The 13599-nt window shown below is 38.9% G+C and overlaps 1 protein-coding gene across 2 annotated transcripts in view; it reads left to right on the top strand.

Annotated features, from left to right (window-relative positions):
- Positions 1-3509: 3509 nt before the first annotated feature.
- CHURC1 (churchill domain containing 1) overlaps positions 3510-13599 on the top strand; it is a 30092-nt gene continuing 20002 nt past the window's right edge. For both annotated transcript variants that reach the window (XM_027843721.1, XM_027843720.1), the window contains exon 1: positions 3510-3617. In XM_027843721.1, coding sequence (XP_027699522.1) covers positions 3579-3617 — 39 coding nt within the window. In that variant the 5' untranslated portion in view covers positions 3510-3578. The remainder of the gene's footprint in view (positions 3618-13599) is intronic.

Raw genomic sequence — 13599 nt, 5'->3', positions numbered from 1 at the left:
CCATTAAGCAGAAAAGCATGAATTCTAGCAGAAAGAGCTGAGAGGAAAAAGATTGGGTTCTAGTCCTGGCCCTACCACTAGTGAACTGTGTTTGCTTGACCTTAGCTGAGGTTTACATGTGCTTCAGTTTTGTTTTCCCCTCAAAAAATAGACATAATAATACTTGCTTCACCTAACTTCCAGGGTTTTTTGGAGGATTAAATAAGATACCAGAAGTGAAAGCACTTTAAAAAGTTAAATGTGCCATATACACATTTGCTATGATGAACCCATACTTCTAACCAAAAAAATAATGTAAGCTATGGCATCACTGGCATGTATAGCATTGTACATGTGATTTTTATAACAGCTGCAGCTCTACATGAGAGGCTGAATACAAAACGTTAGTTTTAATGCTCCTGTTGGCACACAGTACTCTATTTTTAGCAAACCCAATTAAACAGCTGTGTGTCAGGATTGGTTATTATGGCTTTTAATTTCCACTTGAGTCTCATTCGCTCTTCAATCCCTCCTTATTCACATTATTACTGTAAAGTAGTCCTAGAGGAGGCACCCACCTCCTCCTTCAATATCTGTTTTAATCACCTAGGTGTAATGAAGAGAGGTTGTCAGAAATAAAGACAAGAGGAAAGGCAAATCATAGAAGTTAGAACTACAAAGATCTTTAGAAACCATCTAGTATACTCCCCTCATTTACAAATAGGGAAATTAAGGCTCAGAAATGTTAAACAGTAGAACTAAGGTTCAAACCCAGATCTTAGTTCCAATTCCAATATTCTTCCTAACCCATCATACTTTGAGAAACACCAAAGGATGTCATGCTACATGTAAGCTATCTCTACGTCATAATTATTTACAGCATCTGTTACTGTGGTACTGATGTTCTTTGGATGCGTGGAATCCATGATGAAATTGGTAGAACATTTCCCCGTGGGTTTAAATTACAGTTAGAGGATGTTTATTTATTAAGCTGGTATAGTAAAACAGGCACAGAATAAGGAAGAGGAAGAGCAACTTATTTGTGGAACCTTGGACAGTTGCTTCCCCTAGCTGAATTTATTTCCTCATCTATCAAAGGAATAGGTTAAACTTTAATCTATGATTAAAGATCAGGGTACCCAGGGGCTAGGTACTATTGTCAGGTCTTGAGTACCCCGTGGACCTATACTCCTCCCTCCAAACTTGCTTCCCACTAACGGATCAGCTGGTAGGCACAATAAGTTCAAAGCAAAAACATTTTCTAAGATGTCACAGTAGAACAGTAGCTACACAACATTCTCCTCATAAATCTGGAACACACTCTCCCACAAACATACACAGCACCCATTGGAAGAGCAGACACAAACAGAATACAAGAATAATGAGGCACATATACAGGGAACATATATGACCAAGGCAATTCAAAACCCCAGTACTGTAGGGCCTTGCTGTTCTTTCTCTCCTCATGGAATCCTGATGCTGCTTCCCTAGAAGCACAAGATTTCTTCTGGGCGGGTCACTCAGCTGGGCTCCCAGGGTCCACTCCTGGCCACAGCTTGACTCTTGTAATGATTGCCAGAGCTAGCTCTTTATTGGGTCCATATTGAGCTCTCTTTCTGGTATCTCCTGCATTAAGTTGCTAAACTCCAGTCCTTCCCTGTGGCCATGTCTGTCCAGAAAGTGGGATGCCTCTGCTTCCTGGCAGATGCAATGTTTCTCACTGGGTAAGTCATTCCATACAAAACATCATAGTCAATGGCCTACCAACTACATTATTTTCTGAAATTACACCTGTCTTTACACTAAGTTTATCACCTTGTTATTTGTGATTACATCCTGGGCTGGGGCAAAACAGGTGGTCAGGGACCAATTCCCAACTTTTCACTAATAATGCCACAACTTATTTAAAAACACCTGTGTGGGGGCAGCTAGGTGGCACAGTGGATGGCACTCCAGCCCTTCTGGGCTGTAGGACCTGAGTTCAAATCCGACCTCAGACACATAACACTCACTAGCTGTGTGACTCTGAGCAAGTTACTTAACACCAACTGCCTCACCAAAATAAATAAATAAAAATAAAAACATCCATGTGCAAGCTACTTTGTCTTCACCAAAACAATAAACAATAAAGTTTCTGCCCTCCAGAAGCTTCTATACTATTGGTGATATACCATGTTTACAGATGCATAAATACAGAATATACAGAAAGTAATTTGATGGGGAAAGAGCACTAACAACCCCACCATGACCAGGAAAGATCTTGTCTGGGAAGATGTGGCACCTGAGCTGAGCCTTGAAGGAAGCTTGTAGTTCCCAGAGGTATAAGATATATATATAGATATAAATATATATGTGTGTATATATACATATATAGATATATACCTTATGATATAAGGCATTCTTTAAAACATACAAAGTACTTTTTATTTATTTGCCAACAAAAATCTGACGTCTCATTAGCCTTATCACTGTCCTATGAGATGCTTCTTAGATGCAAGGGATTCAAATCCTGCTTGATATTTATTATTTCTGTGATCTGGGCAACTCAACCTTCCTAGACCTCAGTTTCCTCACGTATAAAATAAGGGGATCAGACTAGATGGTCTCTGAGGTCCTTTCCAGCTCCATATCTATGATATCATGACGATGACGCTTGTGGGATTTTAATCATCACTCCCCTTTGTATATAGCAGGAACTAAGACACAGAGAAGGAATTACTTGCCCTTCCCTTGTATGATAAGGTGATTTGTCAAGCTTGGTCAAGAAGCTGAGGTGCAGTATAGTCAGCCATTCTCTGCGGTGCATAAAGATACCTTAATCTAAGATCCTGCTCTCCCGATTGGAGAGTCCCACCATGGAACACCATTTCATGAGGGGCCCAGGCCATACTTCTTTTATTCCCAGCTCTACTCCCTCCCTGAACTTCGAACTTTACCATCTCACCAGCAGCCTTCCCCCTTTTATATGTCATTGCCCTCCATTAGAATATAAGCTCCTGGAGTGTAGGAGCTCTCTGAGAGAAGGGACTAATTCGTTTGCTTATATTCCTATCCTTGGTGTTTAACACAGTGCCTGACACATAGTAAATGCTCAATAGATGCTTGCTCTATTTATCTAATTTATCTATCCAACCATCTGTCATCTATCATCCATCCGTTTGTCTCCTATCTATATATCTATCATTTATCCATCTATCATCTATTTATCCATTATTCATCTATCATCTATTTGGCCATCCATTTTTCTATCCATTCATCCATCTATATGTCTATCTCCCATCCATCCATCCATCCATCCATCCACCCATCCATCCACCCATCCATCCATCCAACTGACTGTCTGTCTCCAGGAAGCCCCTGTCTACGTCACCGCTTCCCTCCTCATTTCCCAGAACCCTCAGCATCCCGTGGGCCTATTCTCAGGTTCTAACCTGGAGACCTTCGCTAGGGGGCGGAATTTTCGTCTCTCTCCCTGTTTCCGGGTCCCCGGGCAACAGTCACTTGGGGGCACCTACGTCAAGCCTCGCCCAGTTCTCGCGAGGTTACGTCATCCCGGAAGTAGCTGGCCGCCGTGACCGAGGGGCGCCGCCGGCACCGCGATGTGTGGGGACTGTGTGGAGAAGGAATACCCGAATCGGGTGAGCCACAGGGCGTGGGGGCTTCTCTGGAGCCCCTGGCCTGGAGCCCCGATAGCTCCGACTCTGTAGATGGGGAAGGAAGGGCTGCCTGAGATGTGAGCGTAACAACAGACTCCTCGGGCCCCTGGAAGGAAGGATGGTCGACCCTGGGCGGGCCGACGTCGGTGTCTTTGGCCTTTACCCTGCCCTTTACCCTGGCCGTGCCCGGCAGGCGCAGGCCCGCCCTGGAGCTGAGCGGGTGGCGCCCGGCCCGGCCCGGCTGGAGAGCCCCCGGTCACCTGATCAAGCTCCTTTTTCTCTTGTCTTTCAAAATCCCCGTTTCCATTCAGCAAGTGTGTAGTGATGCCTGCTAACCAGGTGTTCTGACAACTCACTCGTTCAGGGGTTCCCCCCCCCCAGTCATACATTTTATTCAAGAACTGAACCAGATTTCCCAACAGAGTTTTTCCTTAATTTCTTTTTTCAGTCAACGAAAATCCACCTCTCCTCCCTACCCCTTTTGTTTGTTTGTTTTGTTTTGTTTTTGGTGAGGCAATTGGGGTACCTACCCCATTTGAGAAAAAAAACAAAACAAAATTCTTCCTACAAACATGTATAGTCAAGCAAACTGAATCCCTTCGTTGGCCATGTCCAAAAAAAATATGTCTCAATCAGCATTCTGAGCCCATTACCACTCTATCAGGAGGTGGATAGCATGTTTGATCACAACACCTCTAGATTCCAGATTGAGACATATGTGCTTAGCACATAGTAGGCACTATATAAATACTTCTTTCTCCTTATGATAGAAAATAACCATAGTAATATTTGCATTGCCTACCTCACAGGGTTATTGTGAGGAAAGTGCTTTGTAAACCTTAAAGCTCTGTAGAAATAGGAGTTATTAAAGATGAGTGCTAAAAAATAAAATTTTAAAGCATTATATTGGAAATGAAAAATGTTTCCCTTATGTAGCCATTTTGTGATTTTTTTTTTATGCCCATATTTTTCTGTTTAAAGAGATTTCATTAAGAGTGTTCCCTATTTTAAGGAATCTTATTTTGGACCAGTACAGCACTTTCTTAAATCTCAAAGGATATCCAAAGATAATTATGACTCCGACTCTGCTGCCTTAGGGCAAAGAACATCAAATAAGGATTCAGAATACTTGGGTTCTGATCTCATCTCTGCTGTTAGTAAATGTGAATTTAGCCAAATCTGCCTAAATCTCAGTCTTCTACTATGCAAAATAGGATAATATCTACTCTGCCTACCAGCTGTTTTGTTATGAGAATCAGATGAGATAATGTATAGGAAAGTCCTTCGTAAACTACAAAAGGTACATTTATGTAGCATAAGTCTCTGGGCCTCAGTTTTTTCAACTATAAAATAAGGGTTTGGACTCAATCTATGATCCTATGAACCTCCCGAGGAACAGATATATTATGCTCTTGAAACAGCTTAGTATCAGCATAAGGCTGATTATGTCCTAGAAAAGAGTGATAGTCAATATATGCTATAGGAGTTCAGAAAGGGAGATCAATGTGGACTTCTCCTCTTGTAGTCTTTTAGATAGTTGGAGAAGAAAAGAGCATTCTAGGGCAAAATGGTACAGTGGAAAGAGTGCTGGGTTTGGAGCCATAGGGAATGGGTTCATATCTTGACTCTGTCACTGTGTGACCTTGGTCAAGTTATTTAACCTCTATAGGCTTCAATTACCTGATCTGTAATATATTACCTCAAAAATCCTTCTAGCTTTAAATAAATGATTTTATGACCTTATGATCATAAGCAGATATCAAGGAGATAAGTGAAGAACCTACGTTTCCAGATATTTCATTTTACTCTTCCTCATGTACCTCATGTCCCAGCCACACTGGTCTATGTGCTGTTCCTTATACGTGATACTCCCTTTTTCTCTTCTGTAGCATTGCACAGGCTGCCCCACCCCATGTTTGAAATGCCCTACTTTCTCACCTCTAAGCCTTGAGATCACATAATTGCTTTCAAGATTCAGCTTGTGTGCCTTCCGAAGTCTTTGCTGATTCCCTTCTCCTCCCAGCTACTCCGCATCACCAGTGTCTACCTAAGTGCTTTGATTGTAGTAGGCATTTTATACATGCTTATTGAATTGAATCACTCACTCAAATAAATGTTTGTTGAGCAAACAACAAGTGGGTATGTGCAGAACACTGCTAGGTCCTAAGGAAGACACAAAGTTTTAGATGGGACACAGAATTTCAGAGTCGGAAGAGACCTCAGTACCCACCATCTCGTCCAACTCATACCTGAAAAAGAATACTCTCTCTAACGTAGCTGATGAGCCTTTGCTTTGAAGAACTCCACTGAAGGGGAACACACTCCCTCCGTAGGCAGCCTGTTTCACTTTTGTATAGTTCTAATTGTTTAAAAATTTTCCTTATGCTGAGCCAAAATATGCTTCTTTGCAATTTTAATTAGTCAACCTGGGGTGGATGAGGTGTTCAAGGAGGACTAGCATCTCTGGTGTTTCAGGACTGTGCATCTTTGGTATGCACCTCACGCTTAGAACTCACACCTGTGGCTCCAAGAAACTGTAGAACCCACATCCCGATAAACTATCTCAGCAGACAGGCCACAGACCCGTCAGTGAGTTAGCAGGTGTTTACCCCAAGCATGTGAAGACTTCCCCCAGCAGAATGGGCAGATGAGAACAGTTTGTTCCAAAGGTCATGAAGGCAGTTGAAGCAGGTGCTGTGGAGTGCTTAGAACTTAGGCATCAAAAACACCAACATCATCTACTGCATTCTGGGTCATCACCAATCATCCTGACTTTTGTCCTGCCACTGGACTTTGATGACTCTGGAAGAACGAGCAAGGCTGATGACTTTGTGCAAGGCTTCCTCACTTAAATCCAGTTGACTCACAAGTCAAGACATCACCTAGTGATGTCAGTACCCTCTTCAAAAATGAAACAACAATAGCAGGTGAAATTGATCTGATTTCCTTACTTCCCAATTCCACTCAGCAGACATGAAGCAGAAGCAGAGAAATTAGATTCCACCATCTGAGATTACCCAAAAATAAAGTTTTAAAGGTAGAGAATGACAAAGTGAGGAATGTAAGGTATTCTAGAGTAGTTGCTAGTAAAACATTACAGTGGCAAACCATGGAGTTAAGGCTGAGTGTGCTGGCACAAAAGCAGACTGGGAGATCGTGATGTCAGGACACCTAAGATCAAGAGAAGGGCATGGGATTAGACAGATAGAAAGAATGGAGGCTGTGGTAAGGGAATTTCAAAGTAGTAAATCTTGACAGCTGAGAAAAAAGCCATTGAATTTGACAAGTAGGTTATATGGGACTGAGTAGCATAGTTTCAAAAGAGTAATGAAGGGGTTAAAAAGGTGCATGTTGAGGAAATAGAGGCAGCAGATATAAATTGCTCATAAGTGATAGATGGCTAGTGTTAGAGGAAAGAAGGAAGGGAAGAAGGAAAGACAGTGACTTGATGGGAATAGGGAGTTGTATCAAGGGGAAGTGTTATTATGATAAAAGAGACCTTGTTGTACATGTAAAGGTCAAAGGGAAGGAATCAGGGAGGGAAAGATTGAAAATGTTAGCTAGGGAGGGGTTAATGGAGAGTTCCAAATCTGATATGTGTAGGTAGTTGCTAGTTCAGACTGCCAATATGTACAATATTTAGATGTTTCTCTTTTGGATATATACAGATGTCTGGAGGTTTGTGGTGGGTGCATTTCACAGACAAGCAACAAATTGGCCTGAATTCATTGCAGATGGTGATGTATTTACAATGAGTTCTTGAACAGAATCATGAACCAAACATGAGAATGGACAGTATTAGTTTGCCAAACCCATTTTTTTTTTTACTGAACTCAAAAACAAACTTTTCTTCCCCCAGAAATTACCTAGTGAACTAGTATGAAAAAGAACTGAATCTAATTTTTGCTATTTTCTAAAACTGTTGTATTAGCACATAATTTGGGACTACAAAATCTTTTCCAAAGTAATAGAGAATTTTAGCCAGTATGCCATTCATGTCCATTCTTTGGTCTAAACTGTTTAGCAATACAAGAACATTCACTAAAATCTCATTAATTTTAACTAAATAGAGAAGTCAGTCTTAGTTAATGAAAAGTGACTTTACACATAAAAAAATATTTTTAATAGTTTTATTACTTTTATATTCTCCACATGCATTAAGTTATATTAGGCTGTTTCTTCATTCAAATTGCAGTCTAATAAAATTCCTTAAAATATCTAGAAATGACTCTCAGTACTTAAAACTCAGATGTTTTCCTTAAAATTTATTATTAAAGGATCATTTAACAGCTATTCCTATTCTAACTTCTAAGCAATCCTGTGAGATTATGATGTATAGATGGGAGACAGAGTTTATAAAGTGACATTTTGTTCAAATAATTTTTGGCAATCAATAAGCAACAAGCACAATAGAGTCTGATATTGGGTGCTTTTTAAAAATCTGTTTTTGTAAATACTTTAAACATTCACACCATTCTTGTTTATAGTGTTGCGATTTGCACTATCTGTACAGAAACATTTGCTCAACCAAGTAAATTCAGTATAGTTCCTTTCAGAATTACCACAAATTCCTGAAATTAACTTTGCTGTAATATATTGTGAATTGTATCAGTTCTTCTCACAACATTCTTTCTGGGTCAGGAGAGAGAGAGACAGTCATTACTCACAGCAAATGAATATACATATTTTTTCAAATGCTAGTCACAACTTACCTTTATTTCCCAAAGATACTTATTAACGTGTTGAAATTTATTTTTAAACCTTATCCACTTGTTTCTGGTAATATTTTGAAGCTATTGTTGTAGTAGGTTACATATTATTGTGGAATTAGTGTATTTTTTTCTCCCAGTATAAAGAAGCTCTGTAATATTGCATATGTAAATCCACATTCTCAAAAGTCTGATGATTGCAACTATTCATCATATAGGGGACTCCTTGACAAAGGTCCCTTGCAGCTTATCTTTACTGCTTTCAGTGATATGGGGCTCAAAAGCCAAGTCCAGAATCTGTATGGTACATTTGTAAATTTAGCTATTCCAAGCCCTCGTTTTTTTCATAACACGAAAGTTATATTGTATATCTCTTCTTCCATCCTGCCAATTCCTGGAGTTTGCATTGTGTGAAGAGATTTATCACAACATATTGTGATAAAATCACAGACACCTATATGGTGGCACTGTGAGGAAATAGCATTGAACCAGGAATAAGAAGACCTTGGTTGGAGGAGTGGCTTGCTCACTTAATAACCATGTAACCATGTTATCTAACTTTCTCATCCGTAAAATTAGGATAATAATTCTTACCTCCTTTCCAGGGTTGTTGTGTGGTTCAAAAGTATATATGCAAATGTAGACTGTAACAAATATACTTCAAAAGATCTGTGATTTTATTCGTTCCACTTATGTGGAGCATAACCTTTCTATTCCTTGAAAGATTTTTTTTCATGAATTCTTGTCACCAAAAAAAAAATCACCTGGTGATCACTCTGGTGATAAGCCTCTTCAAAGTTAGCTACAGCTTGGCCTGTAGGACTTACTAGAACTTGGGTTCCACTGGCATATTCTTACAGAACACAGGGCTACCTCCCTGATCTGAGGAGCCATGACAGTAGGACCTTAGTTCTTACAAATGTAAGATAGTATTCTTGAGGGGCAGCTAGATGGCACAGAGGATAGAGTGCCAGCCTGGAGTCAAGACTCATCTTCCTGAGTTCAAATGTGACCTCAGACCGTATACTAACTGTGTGACCCTGGGCAAGTCTCTGTTTGCCTCAGTTAACTTATCTGTAAAATGAGCTGGAGAAGGAAATGGCAAACCCCCCCAGTATTTTTGCCAAGAAAACCCCAAATGGGATCAGGAAGAGTTGGACATGACTGAATAATAAAAATTCTTGTAGGTATCAAACTGTATATAGTTTGATTGTTGGTTGGTTGGTTGATAGTTGGTTATTTTTATAGACTCAGAAGTGGAAGAGACCTTAGATGTGATCTAGTTTACCAATCCCAATTTTGCAGTTGTGGAAACAAGCCCAGAAGAAACTATGACTTGCTGACATCATGCAGCTAGTGGCAAAGCTGGAACTAGAATTCGGTTCTGGTTAGGAGTCCAGTGTTCTTCCCACTGCACCATGCTGTTTCCCAGACCTAGAGAGATAACTGCTCGCCATCCCATTCCCATTCCTTCTTTCATGTGTCCATCAATGGCATTTTTCTACCTTGTTTTTCCTTCTCTTTTATTATGGTATAAAATTTGAATCGAATATAAAGTACATGAGTTATTATCAACTGAAAATGTGTGCTTTTCTCCAGAGCAGTAACTCAGTATGCCTGCTATTGAATGTGATCCCTTTTTTTAATGAAATACAAATTTTATAAAACATAATTTACAGGGCTGTTGGCATGATTACATTTTCTTGAGGTTGTTAACTAGAAAGTGATGGAGAATATAACCTTTTAATTATTAAAAAGCCTTTGGGGAAAACTTCCCTTGAGCCAAATGCCTAAATTATTTTTGTGAAGCATTACAAATAGTGTTATAGATAGCAAACAGACTCCATTCTATTTTGTATTTGTGTCCTATCTCGTGGTTTATAGACCTCTTACTTTCTCTTCCCTACAAATCCCTAAAATTGGGAACTTTTTTGGCCCAGGAATCATATTTGACTGAGTTGTGATTATATTAAGAACTAAGAAAAGAGTTATTCTGAAGTTCAACTGAGTACCATACAAGTACAATTAGAAGGCATGGCAGAGTGGGTAATACCCTGGATTTGACAGTCAGAGAGACCAGGCTTTGAATACTATCTTGGAATATTATATGAGATGGTGGTCTATGCCTAGTTTCTCCCACACTTTTTCCCAGTTTTCCCAAGCAGTTTTTGTCAGTGAGTTTTTGTTCCAAAAGCTTGCTTTATCATATACTAGATTACTATGGTCATTTACTATAGCGTAATGTGTATCTAATCCATTCCACTGATCTACCATTCTATTTCTTAACCAATATCAGATTGTTTCGTTAATTACCTCTTTATAATACAGTTTGAGATCTGGTACAGCTAGCCCACCTTCCTTCACATTTTTTTATATTGATTCCCTTGATGTCCTTGACCTTTTGTTCTTCCAGATGGATTTTGTTGTTATATTTTCAAACTCTATAAAATAATTTTTGGTGGTTTGATTGCCATGGCAGTAAATAAATAGATTAGGTAGAATCATCATTTTTATTATATTGGCTGGGTCTACCCATGAGCAATTAATATTTTTCCAGTTTAAGTTGTCTTCATATAATTCTTGGGTTTGTCTTGGCAGGTAGACTCCCAAGTATTTTATATTTTCTAGAGTTATTTTATTTATTTATTTTTATTTATTTAGTATTTTATTTTCCCCCAATTACATATAAAAACAATTTTTAACTTCATTTTTGAAACTTTGAGTTTTAAATTCTCTCCCTTCCTCCGTCCCTACCCCTTTGTCCCATTTAGAAGGCACGCAATTCTATATAGGTTATACATGTGTAGTCATGCAAAACATTTCCCTATTAGTCATGTTGGTAAAGAAAACAGACCCCCCCCAAAAAAAAACCTCAAGAAAAATAAAATTAAAAAAAACTGTACTTCAATCTGTATTCAGACACCATCAGTTCTTTCTCCAGGGATGGACAGCATTTTTCGTAAGTCCTTCAGAGTTATCTTAGATCATTGCTGAGAATAGCTAAGTTGTTCATAGCTAATCATCTTACAATAGTGCTGTTGGCTTTGTTCACAGTACATTTCACTTTGCTTTAGCTCACGTAAGTCTTTCCAGGTTTTTCTGAGAGCATACTGCTCATCATTTCTTATAGCACAATTGTATTTCATCACAATCACGTAGCACAGTTTGTTCAGCCATTCCCCACTTAATGGACATCTCTGCAATTTCTGGTTCTTTGCTACCAGAAAAGAGCTGCTATAAATATTTTTGTACATTTTTCCTTTTTGTTTTTTACTTTCAACCACCTCCTCCCTCAGTCTGCCCTCCCTTCTATTAGCCCACTCCCTTTTCTTTTCCCTTTACCCTTTCTAATTACTATAGGGTAAGTTATATTTCTATACCTAACTGATTGTTACTCCCTCTTTGAACCAAATCTGGTGAGAGTAAGGTTCTAACAATGCTCCTCTCCCTCCCTTCTTTCCCTCTACTGTATTTGGTTTTTGTGCCTTTTCGTGTGATGTATTTATCCTTGTCTGTCTCCTCCTTTCTTCTTCTCCCAGTACAATCCCTTTTCACCACTTAATTAGGTTTTTTACCATCACATCAAAGTCAACTTAAACCCACTCTCTCTCCGTGAGTATACCACCTTTTAAATGTCATAATGACATTACAGTTCTTAAGAGTTGTAAGTGTCATCTTCCCTTCATAGGGATGTAAACAGTTTGCCCTTATTATTAATATGTTGGGGTTTTTTTTTTCTTTCCTGTTTACCTTTTTATGCCTTTCTTGAGTCTTGTATTTGAAGGTCAAATTTTCTGTTGAACTCTGGTCTTTTCATCAGGAAGGTTTGTAAGTCCCCTAAATTTTGTTGAATTGTCCATCTCCTCCCCTGAAAGATTATGCTCAGTTTTGCTGGGTAGTTGATCCTTGATTGTAATCCAAGCTCTTTTGCCTTATGGAATATTTTTCTCCTCCGATCTTTTAATGTAGAAGCTGCAAGGTCCTGCATAATCCTGACTGTTGTTCCATGATATTTAAATTATTTCTTTCTAGCGGCTTGCAGTATTTTCTCTTTGATCTGGTAATTTTGGAATTTAGCTACTATATTCCTTGGCATTTTCAATTTGGGATCTCTTTCGGGAGGTGATCAGTAGATTCTTTCAATGACTAATTTATCCTCTGGTCCTAGGACCTCAAGGCAGTTTTCTTTGATGATTTCCTGAAGGATGTTGTCCACACTCTTTTTCATCATGGTTTTCAGTTAAACAAATAATTTTTAAATTGTTTCTCCTGGATCTATTTTCCAGGTCAGTTGTTTTGCCCATGAGGTATTTTATGTTTTCTTGTATTTTTTCATTCTTATGTTTCTGTTTGACTGATTCTTGTGCTGTCATAGAATTATTAGCTTCCATTTGACCCTTTCTAATTTTTAAAGAGTTGTTTTCTTTTATTAGATTTTGTACCTCCTTTTCCACTTGGTCCATTTTACTTTTTAAGGAGTTCTCTTCAGTGAGTTTTTTATTTCTTTTGGGATACAGACCTAGTAGTGGTATTGCTAGGTCAAAGGTTATTCGTGGTTTTATAGCCCTTTGGACATAGTTCCAAATTGCTCTAAAAAATGGTTGAGGGGCAACTAGATGGCACAGTGGATAGAGCACCAGCCCTGGAGTCAGGTGGACCTGAGTTCAAATCCAGCCTCAGACACATAAAACTTACTAGCTGCGTGATTCTGGGCAAGTCACTTAACCCCAATTGCCTCACCAAAAAAAAAGAAAAGAAAAAAATAGTTGAATCAGTTCACAACTCCACCAACAGTACATTAATGTCTCATTTTCCCCACATCCTCTCCAACATTTGTCATTTTCCTTTTCTCTCCTATTAGCCAATCTAATAGATATGAGGTGGTACCTAAGAATTGTTTTGATTTGCATTTCTCTAATTAATAGTGATTTAGAGCATTTTTTTTCATATGGCTATCGATGGCTTTGATTACTTCATCTGAAAACTTATATCTTTTGATCATTTATCAATTGGGAAATGACTCTTGTTTTTACAAATTTGACTTAGTTCTCTGTGTATATGAGAAATGAGGTCTTTATCAGAGAAATTTGCTTCAAAATTATTTTCGCAGTTAGGATTGCTAAATGTATTTCCTTCCATCCTGTTTCCACCAACCCCCATTTATTCCCTCTCTCATTTCACCCTGTCCCTCATAAAAAGTGTTTTGCTTCTGACTACCCCATCCCCCAATCTGCCCTCCTTTCGAAGTATCATCC

This window comes from Vombatus ursinus, unplaced genomic scaffold (genome assembly GCF_900497805.2).
Source record: "Vombatus ursinus unplaced genomic scaffold, bare-nosed wombat genome assembly UNPS02014926.1, whole genome shotgun sequence".
NCBI classification, from domain to species: Eukaryota; Metazoa; Chordata; class Mammalia; order Diprotodontia; family Vombatidae; genus Vombatus; species Vombatus ursinus.
The sequence above is the reverse complement of the archived record's forward strand: the minus strand, read 5'-3'. Positions and strand labels throughout refer to the sequence as shown.